This window comes from Branchiostoma lanceolatum, chromosome 4 (assembly GCF_035083965.1).
Source record: "Branchiostoma lanceolatum isolate klBraLanc5 chromosome 4, klBraLanc5.hap2, whole genome shotgun sequence".
NCBI classification, from domain to species: Eukaryota; Metazoa; Chordata; class Leptocardii; order Amphioxiformes; family Branchiostomatidae; genus Branchiostoma; species Branchiostoma lanceolatum.
In genome coordinates, this window is record NC_089725.1 from 8,329,852 (window position 1) to 8,348,692 (window position 18,841).

At 41.2% G+C, this 18,841-nt stretch overlaps 2 protein-coding genes across 2 annotated transcripts in view; both read right to left on the reverse strand.

Annotated features, from left to right (window-relative positions):
* Window positions 1-6,015: 6,015 nt before the first annotated feature.
* LOC136432415 (uncharacterized) lies at window positions 6,016-14,304 on the reverse strand. Its single transcript, XM_066423681.1, has 4 exons — window positions 14,192-14,304; window positions 8,206-8,355; window positions 7,000-7,166; window positions 6,016-6,455 (listed from the first exon to the last, which is right to left on the reverse strand). Exons 1-4 carry the CDS (start codon window positions 14,192-14,194, stop codon window positions 6,299-6,301), a joined length of 477 nt encoding a protein of 158 aa, XP_066279778.1. The 5' UTR covers window positions 14,195-14,304; the 3' UTR covers window positions 6,016-6,298.
* Window positions 14,305-15,690: 1,386 nt separating this feature from the next.
* The window catches only part of LOC136432416 (WD repeat-containing protein 81-like), a 36,619-nt gene continuing 33,468 nt past the window's right edge, over window positions 15,691-18,841 (reverse strand). The window contains exons 26-28 of the mRNA XM_066423683.1: window positions 18,447-18,546; window positions 17,975-18,075; window positions 15,691-17,557 (exon numbers count right to left, since the gene is read on the reverse strand). Of these exons, the coding sequence (XP_066279780.1) occupies window positions 17,429-17,557; window positions 17,975-18,075; window positions 18,447-18,546 (330 nt within the window). The 3' untranslated portion in view covers window positions 15,691-17,428. The remainder of the gene's footprint in view (window positions 17,558-17,974; window positions 18,076-18,446; window positions 18,547-18,841) is intronic.

The window sequence follows — 18,841 nt, forward strand, 5'->3', positions numbered from 1 at the left end:
AACAACTTTTGTCTTGAATAGATAAATCAATAACAATATCTCTCCATATTTCCAGACCAGCGTATACTGTAGATTTTGACGACGTATCAATATTTAAGATCGGGCGCCAATGGTATGCATTAGTAAACAGGTTTCTCATTACAACAGTCGACTTAAAATCAAACAGAGAACCTCAAAGTAAGACAAGAACAGAACGCTGGAAATGAAAACGTTTCACCTGCCATGGGGTAGTACACAGAGTTTGGGAAACAATCAGTCTGAGACTCCTGCATGGGTGTGGCGCCTAGTGGAAAATTACAAAAACGTATCAGTCAACTTATCTGTGGAAATCCTACGTAGGGCGTTTACGTATTTTCAGCAGGTAACTCATCCAGTGTCACAATGACAACCAAATTTCAAAATCAATTAGTTCGAAATTAACAGCACAAAAATGCTGTAACCTAGACTTGAAAGGAACTCGACATATAATTAGTACTAGCCAAAACAATCTTCATAATGTGTTCTCCATCCTTTCTATAACAAACTATCGTGACAACGTTATGAGAAGGATTTTGATAAGAGGCTTAATATTCTTGTCCGATGGCGTTGGAAAAGGAAACGAAGAGTCTGAAAACAGCACAACATTCCACCGTCCGTGTCACCAACCTGTGAGCAGTCGTTGCGCCGATTTACATAGCTTCAAAAAAAGGAGGAAAGGACAATAATAAAAAAAGTCACAAAACCTACCACGAAGTGTACATGTTTCACCTCTCTTGGACTGCTGCTGCCCTCTTGACATGATGCCACTTATCAGTTTTCTGCACAGAAAAAAAAGCACGTCCTGCACCTGGCAAGGCACTTGTCGACTCCAGAGTACCCCCAGACTCAAAGAAATATGAAGCCTTGCATCACAACATCAGAAACCAAAAAAGGAAGCAAAGGATGTACGCTGGGTAAAAACGCACACATCGAGACAAATCATGTAAAAATGTAATCGGCTTATATTGAGAATGAGTTGTCGAAACCAAAGGCATCTACTGCAAGCCTGGGACTTTTAGGGACTATAAACCATGAAAAAAACCCACTCTGTTCAGTTTTCTTCTCTACATGATTGACATCAGCATCTTTCGACATCAGGGAGTGCCATCACGGTGCAGTTCACACGTGGCTCTATAGATGGCGCGCTCAAACATGGGGATGTGACAACGTTCTTGGGCTTTTCAACTTCAGCTTCGTCTCTTCGAAAAGTTGGTCGAAGAAAACAAGTAAAATGATAAAAAGCAGCACGCATGTGGGTTTAAAAACGTTCTTATTCAAGCTTTTGACGTGATCAGGCCGGGTCGTTGCAATGGCGAGAGATCTAAGCAAAATATCAAGACAAACAAATGCAGTGCGGTAGGGAACGCCGCACAACTCAGTTGCCTTTTTTGTATCCATCCGAGAGCGATTGTACAGGGACCAGTTTAGACTAGGAGAGCAGCTTAGCTAAATGGGGATATGCTGTATAAGTAGCACAGGTATCCGTTAAAGAGACAGAAAAGTATTTAGTCGGCATAGGCTCTCCCTGGTAATGAAAACGTACCCTCCACACTATAGGTAAATACACCAGTCTGTCCCTGGTGATAATACATCCACACACAGGTAAACTCACCTGTCCTTGGTGCTGAACACCATCCAGACACAGGTAAACACACCTGTCCCTGGTGCTGAACACACAGGTAAATACACCTGTCCCTGGTGCTGAACACACAGGTAAATACACCTGTCCCTGGTGCTGAACACACAGGCAAACACACCTGTCCCTGGTGCTGAACACCATCCACACACAGGTAAACACACCTGTCCCTGGTGCTGAACACCATCCACACACAGGTAAACACACCTGTCCCTGGTGCTGAACACCATCCACACACAGGTAAACTCACCTGTCTTTGGTGCTGAACACCATCCAGACACAGGTAAACACACCTGTCCCTGGTGCTGAATACCATCCACACACGAGTAAACACACCTGTCCCTGGTGCTGTACACCATCCACACACAGGCAAACACACCTGTCCCTGGTGCTGAACACACAGGTAAATACACCTGTCCCTGGTGCTGAACACCATCCACACAACGGCAAACACACCTGGTGCTGAACACCATCCACACACAGGCAAACACACCTGTCCCTGGTGCTGAACACACAGGTAAACACACCTGTCCCTGGTGCTGAATACCATCCACACACAAGTAAACACACCTGCCCCTGGTTCTGAATGTCATTCGTGCAAGGGTAAACACACCTGTACCTGGTGCTGGACATCATCTACACAAGGGTAAACACGCCTGTCCCTGGTGCTGAACACCACCCGCACACAAGTTAACACAACTGTGCCCGATGCAAAACCCATGCACAAAAAGGTAAAACGTATCTGACCCTGGTGCTGAACGCCATCCACACACCATCCCTGCATACGTCATTTCGGGGTCACTGGGGTCAAGGGTATCCTTGTTCAGCAGCAGGGTTGTCAGCCTACACAGAACCGAGGCAAGAGGCATCTGTTTCTGTTCCTATGCCGGTTGAGTTTCTATGTTAACCTTTCGTGGGCGTATAAGATACCTCTCTTGATAGAGTAGAAATCAGCTAGCTTTTACTCAGATTCAGTTTTATTTCTCATGACCTTGCATGTAACAATTTCATAGAAATATGCACATGAAATGCGTCATAATTTACAAAGCGCTCATTATTTATAATAATGGTTAATAATATAATAACTATATACTCCTTCTATAGGGCTAGGGTTTATATGAAAATATTTTCTCAACTCAGTTTTTTAAGAAAGACATTACGTGAAGACATATACGTCAATCTTGTCTTTTGGAAATATCTAAAAATGCTAAATATGGCATTACTGAAGGGACCAGATATCAGTTCAGCTAGATGGAAATGAACACTGAACACCATCCATGGCCACACACAAGTAAACACACATCTGCTTGGCACTGAACAATGTTCACATACAAGCAAATACACCTGTCCCTGGTACTGAATACGATGTTGACATTTCGTGGCAGTATAAAATACCTTTCTTGCTAGAGTAGATATCAGCTTGCTTTTACTCCTTCTATAGGACAAGGGTTTATATGAAAGTTTTTAGAGTACCTTCTCTGGCATGGTGACCAGAATATCACCTTGCTTGTAGTCACGTCTCTTACAGGTCAACGAGTTATTGGCACAAATCGGATTGTAAGGGCAAGTCTTGTCAATCTCTCCAAGCAGTTGTACGGACAGGAATTCCCTCCGTGAAAAATGAAGACAGTCCGTCTGTGTGTGTGTGAATGCGTACAATATTCTAAAACCTCTGGAAAGTCTGGAGGGATTGCGATTGTATTTAATATGTGGTGTCGGTGTTGTGGACCCAATTTTGGGCCTACTGGTGGCCAACCTTGGTACTGCAGCAGTTCTACTGCAGCAGAACTGCTGGTTCTTGTATCTTTGATCCCGGCCATCCTAAAGTCTTGTTTTGAGGATCACAAGGGAGATTTAGCTTACTTGCTTATGTCGAGACCTTCCAGTCACGAGTCGAGATGGCAGCCCAAGACTTTCGGTCCTTCATCGCCTGGAGCATACTATCCACTTCAAGTCCAGTGTCTTTCTTGAGTGTGTCTATGAAGGTTGCTGCTGGTCTTCCTGGCCCCCTTTTCCCATGCTTGGGAATCCAGAGTACCAGGTGTCTCAATAAAGTGATTTAGAACTTTTAGAACCAAAGTTCAGGAGATTTAGAATCGCAGAAAAGGCTACAAAAGACCCCAAAATAAGCCTGAAACAAAACTCAGTGCATGTTAAAGTTGGCCATACTGTATGAGCTTAGCCTGGAGTCCATCCTTATCAGCTTTCCGTTCGCTACCTAGGGCTGGACTCCAGGCTAGTATGAACTAGCCTAATGGCAGAAAGCTTCCATGGCCTACACTGGCCAGTTCCTCAGCTCCAAATGCCCCCCAGGAAAGTTTACAAGTCTTAACAGTCTAATGAAGTATACTTGTACTGTGGCAGGTAGGGCAGCAAGTTGCCTTTTTGTTTCAATAGCAGGGGATATGTTTACAGGGAGGGGTTCCTAGCCCTTCCGCTTTAATTTGCCCAAGGTACCTCCTCGATCGAACACTGGACCCTCATTTTATATTCCTTCTGAAAGACGAGTGCAGCCACAACCCAGGATTGAACTGGGGTCTCCAAGTTACCAATTACTAACTCAGGAGTGGCCATGGTAAAATTCCCGTAAGTGCATGTTGGTCCTGGGGATGAGGAACTGGAAACAGCCTAGCCTACATGTGTGTGTCTGGGCAGCAACATTGAGACATTGTAGCAATGTAGACACTTGGCATGAGTGAGAAGTTGTGGATGGTGTTCAGCACCAGGGACAAAGGTGTTTGCCTGTGTGGATGGTGTTCAGCACCAGAGACAGGTGTGTTTGCCTTTGTGTGGATGGTGTTCAGCACCAGGGACAGGTATGTTTGCCTGTGTGTGGTGGGGTTCAGTACAAGGGACAGGTGTGTTTGCCTTTGTGTGGATGGTGTTCAGCACCAGAGACAGGTGTGTTTGCCTTTGTGTGGCTGGTGTTCAGCACCAGAGACAGGCGTGTTTGCCTTTGTGTGGATGGTGTTCAGCACCAGGGACAGGTGTGTTTACGTGTATGTGGACGGTACATGTGTGTGTATGAGCAGTAACATTGAGACATTGTAGCAATTTAGACACTTGACGTGAGAAGTTGTCATTACTTTATTGAGACATACCCCCCCCCCCCCAGACAGCACGACTCCAAATGTGAATGAAACACTATAATTATTCCTAATCAAATTTACTCCCATCTCTATGCAGGTATCCAGGCTTCTTGACGGACCATACCACTATCACGGTAACATTCATGGAATTTGAATTTCCCACTTTTAATATCAAAATCTGGTAGGGAAGCAGCACATCAGTATGACGTCATTTCCAATGCTACTGAATCTTATAAGGACACCTTATCAAAGCATGGTCCCATGCCTTTCCAATGCTACTTTAATACCCCTGAAAACCCTAAATATGCAACAAACATGCACTGCAACAAATAAAAACATGTATCTGAATATGGCTGTCTAGTTTGAATTCTGTGTCACTTAGATGAGTCATATCATTGCTTCTTGCCATTAATTAATCAACCATAATAATAATAAATAGTCAACATCACTAGATCTATGTTGCTGGGAAATAAAGGACGACAAATTTGGGTTATCACATGTAAGACTGGATAACTGTGACAGCAGTGCAGCTCCGTGGTAAAAAAATGTCAAGTCTACAAGGCTTAGCAATCTTAATTCCTTCCCCTGGTAATTTGAGGCCAAGGCTTTGTACAATGTCAATGGCAAATAGCAAGTCTGGTGGGCAGACGTCATAGGACATACCAAACATTGTAATCTCTCATCCTTGCATAACCATCCCTTACCCAACTCTGGTAGTTTTGACTTCTGTTTCAATTAACATGTGTTCACATTGCAGTTCTAACATATGGCAGTTGTTCCTAGTGTACCTTACACTGTTCCAGCAACCCCCCCTAAGACTGAATCCCAATAGACTTCATTTCCCTAGGACTAAATCCCAATAGAATTCATCAGGAAAGTTCTAAACACACAATATGGCACTATCAGTACAAATACTTAGTGGTGAAAACAAAGTGAAACATGTACAGTTTGAAACTTACAGAAGGTCCCACAAAATTCAACCCATTGTTTCTAAAATTATTATTATTTTTTGTAGCAACTTTCAGTATGGACACTTAAAAACATGAACACATAAAATCAGCAGCCTCGTTGGCACTGTCAATAGACCAGCTTGCTTAAAATAAGCAATCAAGGATAACTTGACTACAGTAATACAACACACAGTATTCAGTTGATCATTGTAGGGAAATTCTGTAAATCCTGCATTCTGACAGTCTCTACAATACACAGCCTACTGACCAGAGAAAAGTAAACAAACAAATAAACAGCCACTTCTGAAAGTTATGCCCCCTGCTTTGTTTTAAGTCGGTATCAAACATAGAAAAAAACAAGCTGTTCTTACACTACAGATGTACATTACGTGGTGTAAACTATGCCAGGAAGTTGGAAATTTTACCTATCATTTCGTTTTCTGTCACTGAATGGTTCTGAAGAATGTGGCGCATGTAACACCCCAGTGTGTACCCATGCTATTTGTTGTAGTGACAGCTCCAGTGTTGAATTATCGTCTCATCCCATCACTCCTACATGCCCACCTCTACAGAACAGGCAAGATTGTACTATGGAAGCCAAACGTCTATTTGGACTGGGCCTTCTCCCAGAAATAATCGAAGGACAGCTCTGAGAGGTCCGTGGCTTGAACCTCTGTAATTCCAGACCCCAATGCTTTCTTGACTGCGTCTTTGCTGCTAGCGTACAACATCTTATCCTTGACTGTTGCCGTATCGGGGCACCTATGTATGGACACAAGAATGACATTGGTTAGAAGAGAATTGTGCGAAATAGCCATGGTACACTGGTATAGATAACTATGGCAAACATTCATGAAAAAATAGGTTTTAGCCCTGGGTACTTCTAGACAAGTAGACAACATCAGCTAAAAATGCCATTGTTTCAAGCATCCAGCTTGGAACCAATCATAACTTGTAAGATAAGGTATAAGCCCCTCAAATGCAATACTGGTGAAATGAACATACAAATTGGGCTTCCCAAATTTTCAACTCAGTCAAAGTCCAGTATTTGTCAAGGATGGAGCCATCTAAATTTTATCCACTGCTCACCGATTCTCACATATTCAATATGCATAAAGCGATGTCAAAAAAGCGGTGGATTGCTCATTCCTTGATAAATACTGGAGTTAGACAGCCCAAAATTTGGGCAGAGTCTTATTTTTGTGTTGGCAAGTAGTTGAGTTTCGCTTCAGACTTCATCTAACTTGTTGGGCTACTACAGCCCCTACTTTCATCAAAATTACAGAGAGAAGATGAAGCAACGTACCAGACAATAAAGAGGATCTTATTGGTCTTCCTCGCTGCTGTGTCGCCTTCTTTTTGATCCAGAATAGAAAAATCGTAGACGGCGTAGCGACACGTGTTAGCGTCATCCCCCTTCAGCACGTCCACAAAGCCCTGATGACGCTGCTTTTGATATTCCGTGTCGTACTCCTAGAAATGCATCAAGGTTATGACTCTCTGTACTGAAGATAGACAGTACTACCTGCAAATGTGCTAAGCCCTAAAAAAATCAATAGTGTTTCCCATTGCGATGCTGGAAGTAATTTGGGTCGGTAGGTAGCTCGGGAATCTCTCCCCCCCCAGATTTTGGCTTCAGTGATCCAACAAATACAGTTTAACAATGTAGGACTGAAATGCGTTAGGACAATGGTATCTTCAACATCACATACATTGCACATGTATATACGAGCCAGACAGCATTACCTGCAAACATGCTAGGAAAATTGATGTTGTATTTCAGATTATGGTCGTGATTTTAAAGATTCTAGCAGAAATGATGTATGACTGAAATGCAAAGCTGAAAAGTGACATCCTGAAATAAGCTTTCTAGTTATCAATCTTATATGTAGTACTTAATATACCAGTACACACATGTAGCTGCATCAACTGCAAAGTTTTAATTATCAATTTTAAAACCAATTCATGTTTTACATGCTTCAAATCTTTACAGTAAAGGGGACTTCTTATTTCTACTGAAGATAATATTTGGGGTCCCCTAAGCATGAAATAATATTCTAATTGACAAAAAAAATGATTCTGTTCTTTATGAACTTACTCATTATTTCAACTTTACAGTATCTTTCCAGCATATATACTAGCGAAAAGTAGGGCGACCACGGCTACGCTTCAAGGACACTTTAAAACGGCGCCTTGGCGTGGCTGGCATCAGTCATCAGCAGCTGGAAAGGATGGCGAGTGACCGGGTCGGATGGCGCACGGTGGTGAGGAGGAGTGCTGAGGCCGTGCACAGGGACTGGGTAGCCCGCGAGGAGGAGCGTGCACGACGACGACACGCGTGTACTTCCAAGCGGCCCCCCAAGAACTCTTAATATTGATTTAGGACTTTACCAATACCATCAGCGTTTGACTTTTTGTGCAGTTGTCATAGTCTTTTAGACTGACTGACTATATACTAGCGAAAAGTAGCAATGCATACAGTAGATATAGGAAACATATATGGGAAACTTACATTATTCTTGTCTTCTAAGTTGACATCATCTAGCGCCTGGTTTCGCACCTCCCCTCCTGCTATGTGGTAGATGACATACTTGTATTTGTGGCGAATCTTCAAGTCTTGCAAAGCTGTTACCACTTCAGCAGCCACTGAAACACCTGAAGCCTACAGTGGGACAACATGGATTCTGACATTAGCAAGGCACAACAAATCATTCTAAAAATATCATTGACACCGCATCCTCGTTCACCAGGACCCTTCCGCTCCACGTCACATCGCTCGCAGAAAGGGCCCTGGTAACACGGGATGGCATCCATGGTTATTACGATATCGCCACCAAAACAGCTTCAGCCAATCAGAGGGGTTAAAACCCGTTTGCTTCCTCTCATCGGAAGCAAGCGCGCAAAGAACGCTGGGAAGCTATCAACCAATCAGGTTACGTGTTACTGCTAGCTCATTAATTATTCATGAGCTACAACTGCCGTTTGTCCCAAATAAGGGTTAGCTCATTAACTATTCATGAGCTACAACTGCCGTTTGTCCCAAATAAGGGTTAGGTCATTAATTATTCATCAGCAAGTCTCGTCGACCTGCAATAACCATGGATGCCATCCCGTGTTACCAGGGCCCTTTCTGCGAGCGATGTTACGTGGAGCAAAAGGGTCCTGGTGAACGAGGATGTGACACCGAGGATGGAGTCTTTTAAATTTGTTTTCTGTACATCTGTTTGTTAATGTTGCAGTGTGTCTGTATTTGAATACACTGTCTGTAGAGTGGCAGAAAGTGAGTGGGGGGGTGATCTCAAAAGTCAAACTTGCCAGACTGACAGGAAATTAAGTAAAGTTCAGAGGGACTGTAGTAGAATGGTAGTCCAGGTCATGGGGTCAATGGAAAAGGCTACTAATTCATGGGGAGGTATTGTTTTGGTCTGTCTGTTTGTCTATGTTTTTTTTCCAGTTATATATCTTCCATGTGCTAGCCTTATAAGTTCACCGGAGAGAGATAGAAAGTGATCAATGTACACATGTAAATTTAATGAAAACCTTATTTGCATAATTGATGAACTACATTTAAACAAGACACATGAGAAACTGTAACCTCACAGTCACATAGTCTCAATACCTCCATCAGGGAGGTATTGTTATTGGTGAGTCTGTGTGTCAGTGTATGTGCAAACTTTGGTAAATATAACTGAAGAAGCTATGGATGGATTGTAATGATATTAGGTATGTGGATAGGTCTTGGGAAGACAACGGTCAGGGTTGATGCTGGGGCTCCTAGCAGCTTTCTTTGGTACTGCAGCAAAACAATTTTTGTATCTGCTGCTCCAGACAAGACTGGGCCTTCATGTTCTATACCAGTTCGCATCCCCAGTGTAGCTAAATATCTTGATGCCCAATTTCAACATCTATAAGTATAATGACTTGAACTGTACGCGATGCCTATTATTAACTATATAATGCCTAAATCTGTTAAACCTGAATGGCTCAGGAGATCAGAAGTAACCATCAGTATCATTATGCTTGTCCTATAGCCTTTCATCTGCGTCAATCAACGGAAGCAAACATATCATGGCCATGAGTCATGCAGCAGAAGCACTGTGTGGTCTTTTACTTAGCAGCAAACTGAGAAATTCCAACACATTTCATGCCTAATCTACACACGAGGAGACCACAAACAGTAGGGCTTCTAGTTACAATATTGGTACTCGTTAAACCGTGTGCCCCGTTGTGACCTTACAAGGGTAACCTAGTATCCAGCCCTCATCAGTTCACTTTCTAACGGTCAACTTGAACCCAAAAATAATCTTATCTTGGTAGAACATAGGATATTAGAGTTTTCTTTTGCACAACCAGTTAAGTCTCTCACCGGCTTATGTTTCGATGTCTAATAGGCATTGAAATGTAAGCAGGTACAAGCAAACCACAGCTGAAGAAGGTTTGATTATTATTATCAATTAGAAACTTATTGTAGACTAGCAATTTAGTATGATCTTGTATCACATGTATGCCTTATGTTTTACTTAATGTTTGTACTTCGACATTGTTGTCAACATGCAATTAGCCTATGGGCATGAATTTGCAATAAAGTTATTAATTAATTAATATTAGGCAATTGGACTAGGTTAAAATCATCCACTGATGTCTGTTGCGACTTTCCTTAAGCCCATGCTGACTGTACTACAACTTATAGCCCATAGACATGTGGAAACATTGTCCAAGATTTCTTCTTTGGAAGGACTAAGGGTGATAAATGTATGCGTTGATGCATTATTTACTCACAGTCTCACACCACACAAACTGTTGATCTTTCATTTGCACAGAGTAGCGAAGGCGAAAACTCAACTGGAACTTTTGCTGGTCATGAAAATGACTAAAAGTCATCAAAAAGGTTCTGAACGAGTGAGGAAACCGCAATCCTGATACGGTAAATACAAAAACGTTCGCAGGGATTAAATTTCGCGGTAGGGAGGAAAGAGAGGGTTTGCGCTGCTTTTGAGTTCCGTTTGAAACATTATTAGTAGCTCTACAGTCACACAATTGAACAGCTTTTCTTGGTGGTTTTAAGTTCGCGGTAAAGAGTTCACTGCGAAAAACCGTGAACACAAAACCACTGCAAACATTTCTGTATTTACAGTATCTCCTTTTGAGGATCAGGGGGTCCAGAGGAAACTTGATGGGTCTTTTAGGAATTGAATTGAAAGAATCATTTCGAAGGCCATGAACGAATATGGCATTAACAAGACAGTTGCATTCCTTTCTGTGGTTACAAATAATTTTCCACAGATACAGAAGAAACAAAAGCTGGGGCATGGTTATTCTCACCATTTCGTGAACCGTAAAATTACTTCGACCTAAGCCAATTTGACTGTGGTTGCAAGTTTGGGAAGTAAACGCAAAATTCAAATTGATCTACATTGAATTGTCTGCCAGATTTATTTAAAGTGCTTATGTCATCAATGACACTAAAATACAACAGTTCCTGATTACAAGCAACCATGATAAATATCATTCAATGAAAAAAGTGAACATAAAAGAACCCAGCAAACTTATCGAGAAGAATTGGGGCGACCCGGTGTGCTTTGCCAAAAATATGCGAGCCACAGCGAAACCGCATTGCACTAACTAACAAAAAAGCATCATGCTTCGTCTTCAGTCTGAGGTTCGACCGCTTTACCTTTACCACTTTACCTACAAAATATACACCCTTCTGGTGATATTGAGCATCGAACCTTACAAATCATAATTCCAGCTATTGATTCCTGCCGCTAGGCAATCAAATCAATTTCCGCCTGTGATATCACAGTAAACATGGTAGCCGGTTCGGAGCCTGGCACCGCGAGGAGTGAAGTGTGCTTGCTAAGATTGTCCCAATGTACAATGTAATATTTCCGTAACGCTGTTCTGCAGATATGTTCGTCTTAAGACTCGTTCTCATTCATGTACCCTAAAATTGGGTACCCTAGAAAAATCCGTACCCAACGGCTGCATGAACGTGTGTTTAAATCGGAAATTCCCTTTTAGCCAGCCCAACTGATCTCAAGCGTCAAATTGATGAAAGGTTGTTTGCAACTGAAGAAATTAGCAGGTAAAGTTTGGCAGCCGCGCGCGAGGTCGGACGTGCACATCCCTGCATTTTGAGTGACGCGGTCGTGCGCTTACCAGCTGGAAAGTGCATTTTGTGGGGTGTAGCTAATAATTTAAGTGCAGTAATTGGCATGAACAGAGATTGTATGTAATGAAGTTGTTGGCAATTTTTTTTACATGATCTAGGGTAAATATTCTCAACATAGAATGGATGATATTGGTGCACTTCCTATATAGCTTCATTACAAATACACCCATGTAAACCTCGTATTATAACATGTAAGCCTATGGGGCAAAAAAACTCATGAATGAGACCTTAAGGAAGGCTGGCTTTATAATCACTATGCCCAAACAAAGCATACTTCATCCCGATGTGCCGCAAAGCATTTGGTTTCCTGCCTAAAAAAGGGCAATCCTGAACTCTGGGAACAAAATTCAACGCCTGGAAACCAAGCTGTCAATCAACAATTTAGATATTCAAGTTATGGGCTTATATCAAAAGTGGCTAATTTGCAACTTACATTTTGGCAAACACACCCCCACGCCAGTTCAAGGTTTGACTTTGACCTGTGCATGCATAAGGTCAAAGGTGACGGACAGTCCTTGTCTAGACCATTCTTGACTCTCGACTTTGACATATTACGACCTTGACATTCGATCAAACACTATGAATGGTGACACCTACATAAAAAGTAAAACAAGGCCACTTTTGATGTAACTTCATACCAGTAGTGTCACCTCGCTGGGCCCCAACCCAAGTATGATTTTGGGGGACAATTTGGCCAAATTCTTGGTGAATTGTTGACCTTGTGTGTACTCAAATGCCAAAGTTTTCAGTACTGCAAATGTAAATGCATTTAGGTTCGGTTGGTTGTAATTTCGCAGTAGGGAGAAAATGGAGTGTTTGCGGTGGTTTTAAATTCGCGTTTGAGACAATAGACGTATTCTATTGTAGACAAGGGGGTAGGAGAGCAACAAAATTTTTTCACACAAAACCTCCACGAACATTTCTGCATTTACAGTACTTACCATAGAGGGTCTGCATGCCCTTTTATGCGGAGCAAAACCAGCTGTTTTACTTCCACAAATTTCGTAGCCGAACCGTTCAAATCTAACAGGGATTTGCGCATGAATTTAGCATAAAGCCAAGCCAGCCTGACGATTTCAACATGATACATAGCCGCTGCCTTTCTGAATATGCGTGTAGATGGTAGACCCCTCCCCCCCATGCAGGCCCCCAGCAGAACAGCTTGTAACAGGCAGGTCAAGTTTCCTGTGCATGCAACTTAGTCATCCTACAGCTCCATTGAACATTATTGTAGGATACAGTCATAGGCATAGTACGTAGATCAGAGCAACACCTACAGTCATCCAAGCAATTTATAGTTAGTTAAAACCATTTAATTATGGTGAACTGATGTTGCAATTTCCCTGGCTGAATCTTGTTTTGCAATGTTACAAGATTAATTAAATCTATATGTAAAGGATATGACAGAAAAAATAATCTACTTTCTATGAAGGAGGTTTTATTCAGAGTGAGATTAAATTAAATATAAGTATAAAACCCCATTGTCTCTACATTGTCCTAAAGTTACATAATGGTGCTTTAAATAACCTTGTCCTAAAGTAGTGAACATGCAAAACGTCCCTGAACTTCCACACCATGTCATGTCCGGCGTGTGTGAACCGCTCAAAATAAAGAGAACAGGGAGCCCGTCTCTAAAGAGAGTCGTGACGTGGTCTCCTTCTTTTGCTAAGGGCGAACTCTGTCCCATACAAGGCAGGGCCAGCTACATAGCCCAAATATTCAAGTCTAGGGAATCATGTGGCGGCATGCAAGGGAGGGGGAGGGGTGTCCCAGCTAGGCGGGACCTGGGACCGTGCAACCGGCTTTCCTGACTCCTCTACAAAATTATGAATATACTTTTATAAATCACATCACAAATGCAGTGTACATCTGTGTATCAGATAATACAGCTTTAATAGCCGCACAAGTGGATATTTCTGTCAGATTATTTGGCGAAGGAGAAAATTCTAGAAAGGGCCGCTACTGTGTAACACATGATGTACCGTTATATCGTTTAGAATCTGGAAATACATATGGGGGTCATAACGGTCCCTGTCTCATTCAGAAGCAATTTTCATTACCCCATGGTTAATGATATGCAAGAGAAATATATGTCGGACGTGATGACCTTCTAATGTAATCGGAAACCGTTCCCAATTTATCCGCAAACCGTTGACAGACTGGGACGGACGTCACCCTAGCCTTTTTTTTTAATTCCATGAAATGCAAAATGGCGGCCTCCAACTACACATTCCCGTCAGTTTCTTCGCCCGTTTCTTCTAACAAATAATGACGTGATTTTGACAGAAATGAAAATAATCAAAGATAACAGTTATAGGATGCTTACCATTTCGTTTCGGTGAGAGGAAACGTGTCAGAATTGAACTGTTGAGCTGAAACAGGAAAGCTTTCCCCGGCTTGGGTCCTATCGGCAGGAGGAGGAGGATGGAAGGTACCAGGAAACTGCACCGCAGGGAGAGGCGTGTAATCTTCCACTGTCAATAATACTAACGGCGGCTGCCATTGGCCGCGTCAGATTCCAGGAAGGCTAGGGAGGGTGTAGCTCAGCCAACCGCAGCGCGCCAGACAAAAGCAATCGGTTTCGTTTGTAAAGAAAATAGTCCGTGGGTTTAAATTTGTTCTGAGCGTTTATGTCACTTATAAACAACGTTTATGAGGTGGGCAATTTGCATCTAATTTGAAATACAGGTCTGTAAAACTGATTTCTTTGACAAACTGTGATAAATGCAGGCGTGAATCTTTGATGGTTGTTGAATGTGTGCCAATCAGAGAGCAGCAATGATGTCACTTCCTTATTTGGGTCAAGTCCTGGCACATGGGGACAGGGTTACCAAATTTGGCCCCTGTGGGTCATGGTACCCAGTCACACCCATGTTTCATTTCTCACAACCAGTTCATCCACAGTGCTTTTCTCCACCAAGGTGCTAAGGTGCCGAACAAAAGTCGTAACGTTAGCTTACAAAAAAACTTTTCTTTACCCCGAGGTATGACACAATTATTACTAGAATTTCATATTTCTTTGGTGTACTATTCTCTCGCGGGTAACATTTAATATCGCATTTGATTATAAGTCTTATAACAGTATCAGATAATCAACATTTTTTTTTTACTTTGAATAAAGGTACTTTTAATAATTTTCAACCAACAGGTGCATCTACTGTACAATGGGAAAACCGAGTCTTTTTTTTCAAGCTGCAATCTACATCTGTACTTACTAGTTGTTATGTTTTGCAAGCCCCTATCTTCACCCTAGACTTATTGCAAAATTCTTATTTTCATTTTTTTTTGCCCTGTCACTCCATATTTTTCTGAAAATATGAGAACAAATCAAATTGGTATCGCCTAATTTTGTTTCCACAAATAATTTTTTCTCAATTGATATGTCACACGACTCCGTTTGGATGTAAGGAGAATGCGCAGCAACAAAAGATTGGAAACAACCAAAAATGCTGGTGTTCGTGCATCATGCATGGGCAAAACTAATTTCACTGTAACTTGACAAAGTGCATGTTCGTGTATCAAAATGAACTACTAATAAACTAATCAAATCAATTCCACGGCAAATATCTCATTAACTATGGAAACTATATGGCCTAATTCTGTAAGTTATTATGATGTCCACAAACACAAACAAGAGGTTCTTGAGTTATGCTGACTACAGTAGTGTGGAAACACAAACAGACAGACAAACAGACAGACACACCCAAAACTATATCTCCACTTTTCATGGAGATAAAAAGAAACCCACCCACAAACAAAAATCATATACTAGTGGGCCAGAATCGCCAGATAATAATGTCAACAGCTCTGGGTCCAGCTACCCTGTATCTTCACTTCAAAATTTATTCTCTGTATCAATTGTACATCATTAACCAAATACCTTTTCCACAGATATACAAGGTCTCCAGTTTGACAGAGATAAATACATAATGTAGCATTCAGCACCGATTAACTGAAAGCCTGACACAGCCTTTCCATGATTCCTTTGATCTCAACCTATAAACTCCTTGCACATACAATATTCCCCCACAAAACATTCACATAAAATAATTGCATTTCTTGCTTTGTATTCTATTTCCAAGGACACATATTTGGCACTGCCAAATGCACATTTTGCTTAGAGTATAATCAAACGACATGTACAAGCAAATGGTGTGACTTCGTTGCACAATAATCATTGCATTGTCTGACATTCACTGGTTCATCACTAAACCTCAAGACAAAAATGTACATGATCTGCAGCATAACATATCTTACCTACATATAATTCTACCTTTCGAACTCAACTACGTCTTAACTATGGTAATCATAGTATATGGCAATAGAATTATTTGAATAGCATTTAATCAGAACATATCAAATCAGTTTTGTTATTGCTGCTGTTCGACTTTACAAAGGAACACACTGAGATAAAAATTCACTCTAGCTCAGATCATTGACTTGAAATTTCATTAGAACTTAATTAATATTACAGCGATGATCTTTCCTTTGATGGCCAAAATAAAATGGCAAGCAAATAAGATGCCAACACATTCTGATTATTTGATATGGAAATAACCTGCTTCTAAATCAATGACAAATGTACTGACAATGACACAAGACTAGATAACAACTGGTATGAAGAAATTCATAATTTCATATATTGGAAGTAAGAGCTTTGTTAAAACTTGCATGATTGACATACATGTAGTACTATACTGAGGGTTATCAATAAACTTGATGGTTTTAGTAACTGTTAAGACATGTCCATTTATAACAGAGCAACTTGAAGCTGGTACCTACATGCAAATTCTCCACTTAGAATGCGTATGGTTGAGTGATGTCTTCACGGAAGTATGAACAGAGACGTTGAACATTGCACCTAAATGTCTAGCATAGTGTGGGGACTGTTATACATTTTGTATGTAAGTCTACACGCCAAGACAAACATTCTGACCTTATGTTGTTACAGACAAAGTATTCGTATGATGGCCTTTATGTTCATATACACCAGGATATATTAACAATTCACAATAAGCGATCTGTGATTAGTTTCATCAGGTTGTTGAATCAAGGGCTATCAGAGATATTTGATTCAACCAGAAAGACTTTTCAATGCACATAGCCAAGATAACTACCTATTCAAACAGTTACCTAGCAATAGTTGTTTCTGGTCGTGCTGTCTGTTGCTTGATTGTTGTTTCATTGTCGTTTGATTTTGTACCAATTTCGCGTTAAGTTCATTTTGTTACATCAATTTCTTGCGTTTTTTGGTGCACAGTTTGAAGATGCCTAGATATTAACTATGTATTTTGCATATCATCACACTGTGCATCAAGAAAAATGATCGCTATCATCCTTTTCCTTACTCCACAGCTTCAGATGTAAATGTTACCTGTTTTCAGGTTTCTAGAAAAGATGGTTATAAAAACACGCAGCCCTTCAAAAATACTGAAAGGAAATGTCCTGACCATGGCAAGCTGGTGTGTCTTATGCCAAAGGGCAGTTATACCGGCTACACATAAAGATACAGATGGCAACCTGGGTCTTTTAAATGGAATGGATATTGAGCCAGTTTCCCTAGCTATGCAAGTAGGCGAATACTGCCACTGTCGGAGGCAAGGAGAAGGAGTCGGTTCAGCGGAAGCACCGCGGCGGCTGTCATCACGCCCTTGAAGGCCTCCGAGCGAAGCTTGGTCAGCGTGAAAGATGCCTTGGAAAATACAAGACATATTGGAATTAAAGATATATCAGAACTACTAGTGAGGAATTACCTGCATTTTGCCAATTTGTTGCACTCACATACACTTTAGTTTCATAACAATTCTATGTCACAAGCATTGATTGCACTGGTCAGAAAGAAAGAAAGAAAATTTATTAAATTACTGTTCATAGGCAACCAAATCCGTAGGGTGTTTTTTGGGCACACTTTCAGACAGATTAGCCGGGCACACTTTCAGACCGTAGTCTACAAAAGTATTTGTACAGTGGCAACAATTTGTATATATTATTTTTGCCCATACAGCTGTCCGTCTGTCAATGTTCATGGAGCAATTCATACTACATTCTGTTAGCTCTGCTGAAACCGGTGCCTTTTCTTGAAAAGCTCTGACTTAAATTTCTTACTTACCTTACTGTTTAAGGCACTGTGAATGCCAATCTTGTTGGAGGCTGTAGAAGAGATCACCTGGTTGTTGTACAGGCATAGAGCATGAGCCGGCTCACTGTGACCTGGGGAATAACAGAAGAACTCAATATTTCTCTCCTCACTGTCTGTATCTAGATATTAAACTATTCAATAACTAATAAGTCATCCAGTAAAAAAAAATGGTTAAAAAACAAATGCATTAATAAACTTTCATTGATTAGCGGATTAATAAACTTTCATTGATTATGCAAATTAGTTCATAATTTTCATAATTATCATACGATCTTGTCAAAACTTTAATCATTTTGAGGTCTCAAAAAGACCTACCCACATACCAAATATGAAGACAATCCATCCAGGCATTCTCGAGTTATCGAGTTATCGTGAGACACACAGACACACACGAACACTGACAATAACATTATTAAACCTTCTAGGCGAAGGTAATTATCACCTTTGAACAGGCAAGTGGCTTTGCCATCAAATCCTCTCCATAGAACAATATTGTGGTCCACTGAGGATGAGATGAAGCTGTTGTTGTCGTAGGGTTTCATCTATAGGGGAAAATGGATGGCTGGGTTTCTAAAAAGCCCTCTTAGGAAAGATACTGAAGGTGTACAGTAAATGTATGCTAGTAGTGCACTTCTCCCTCACCATAAAACCTATACAAGCTAAACAAAGACAGAAATTTGTTGTCACAATTGAACTGCACATGCCCAGTGTGGTGTACTGTGGGTAATCTGTCAAAGTTGAAGGCCCCTGAGACATACATGTAAGCAAAATATATCTGAACATGTATTAAGCATGGTTCTAGACAAGTTAAACTGTAACTTTGCAATTTAGGGACCT

Bases quoted from the DNA above. Each gene is read 5' to 3' on its own strand.
- LOC136432415 (XM_066423681.1), bottom strand. The intron at 7,167-8,205 runs GTAAGTTTCCCA...ATGCATTTCTAG, and splicing joins ACTTAGAAGACAAGAATAAT to GAGTACGACACGGAATATCA. The intron at 6,456-6,999 runs GTACGTTGCTTC...GTCCATACATAG, and splicing joins AAGATCCTCTTTATTGTCTG to GTGCCCCGATACGGCAACAG.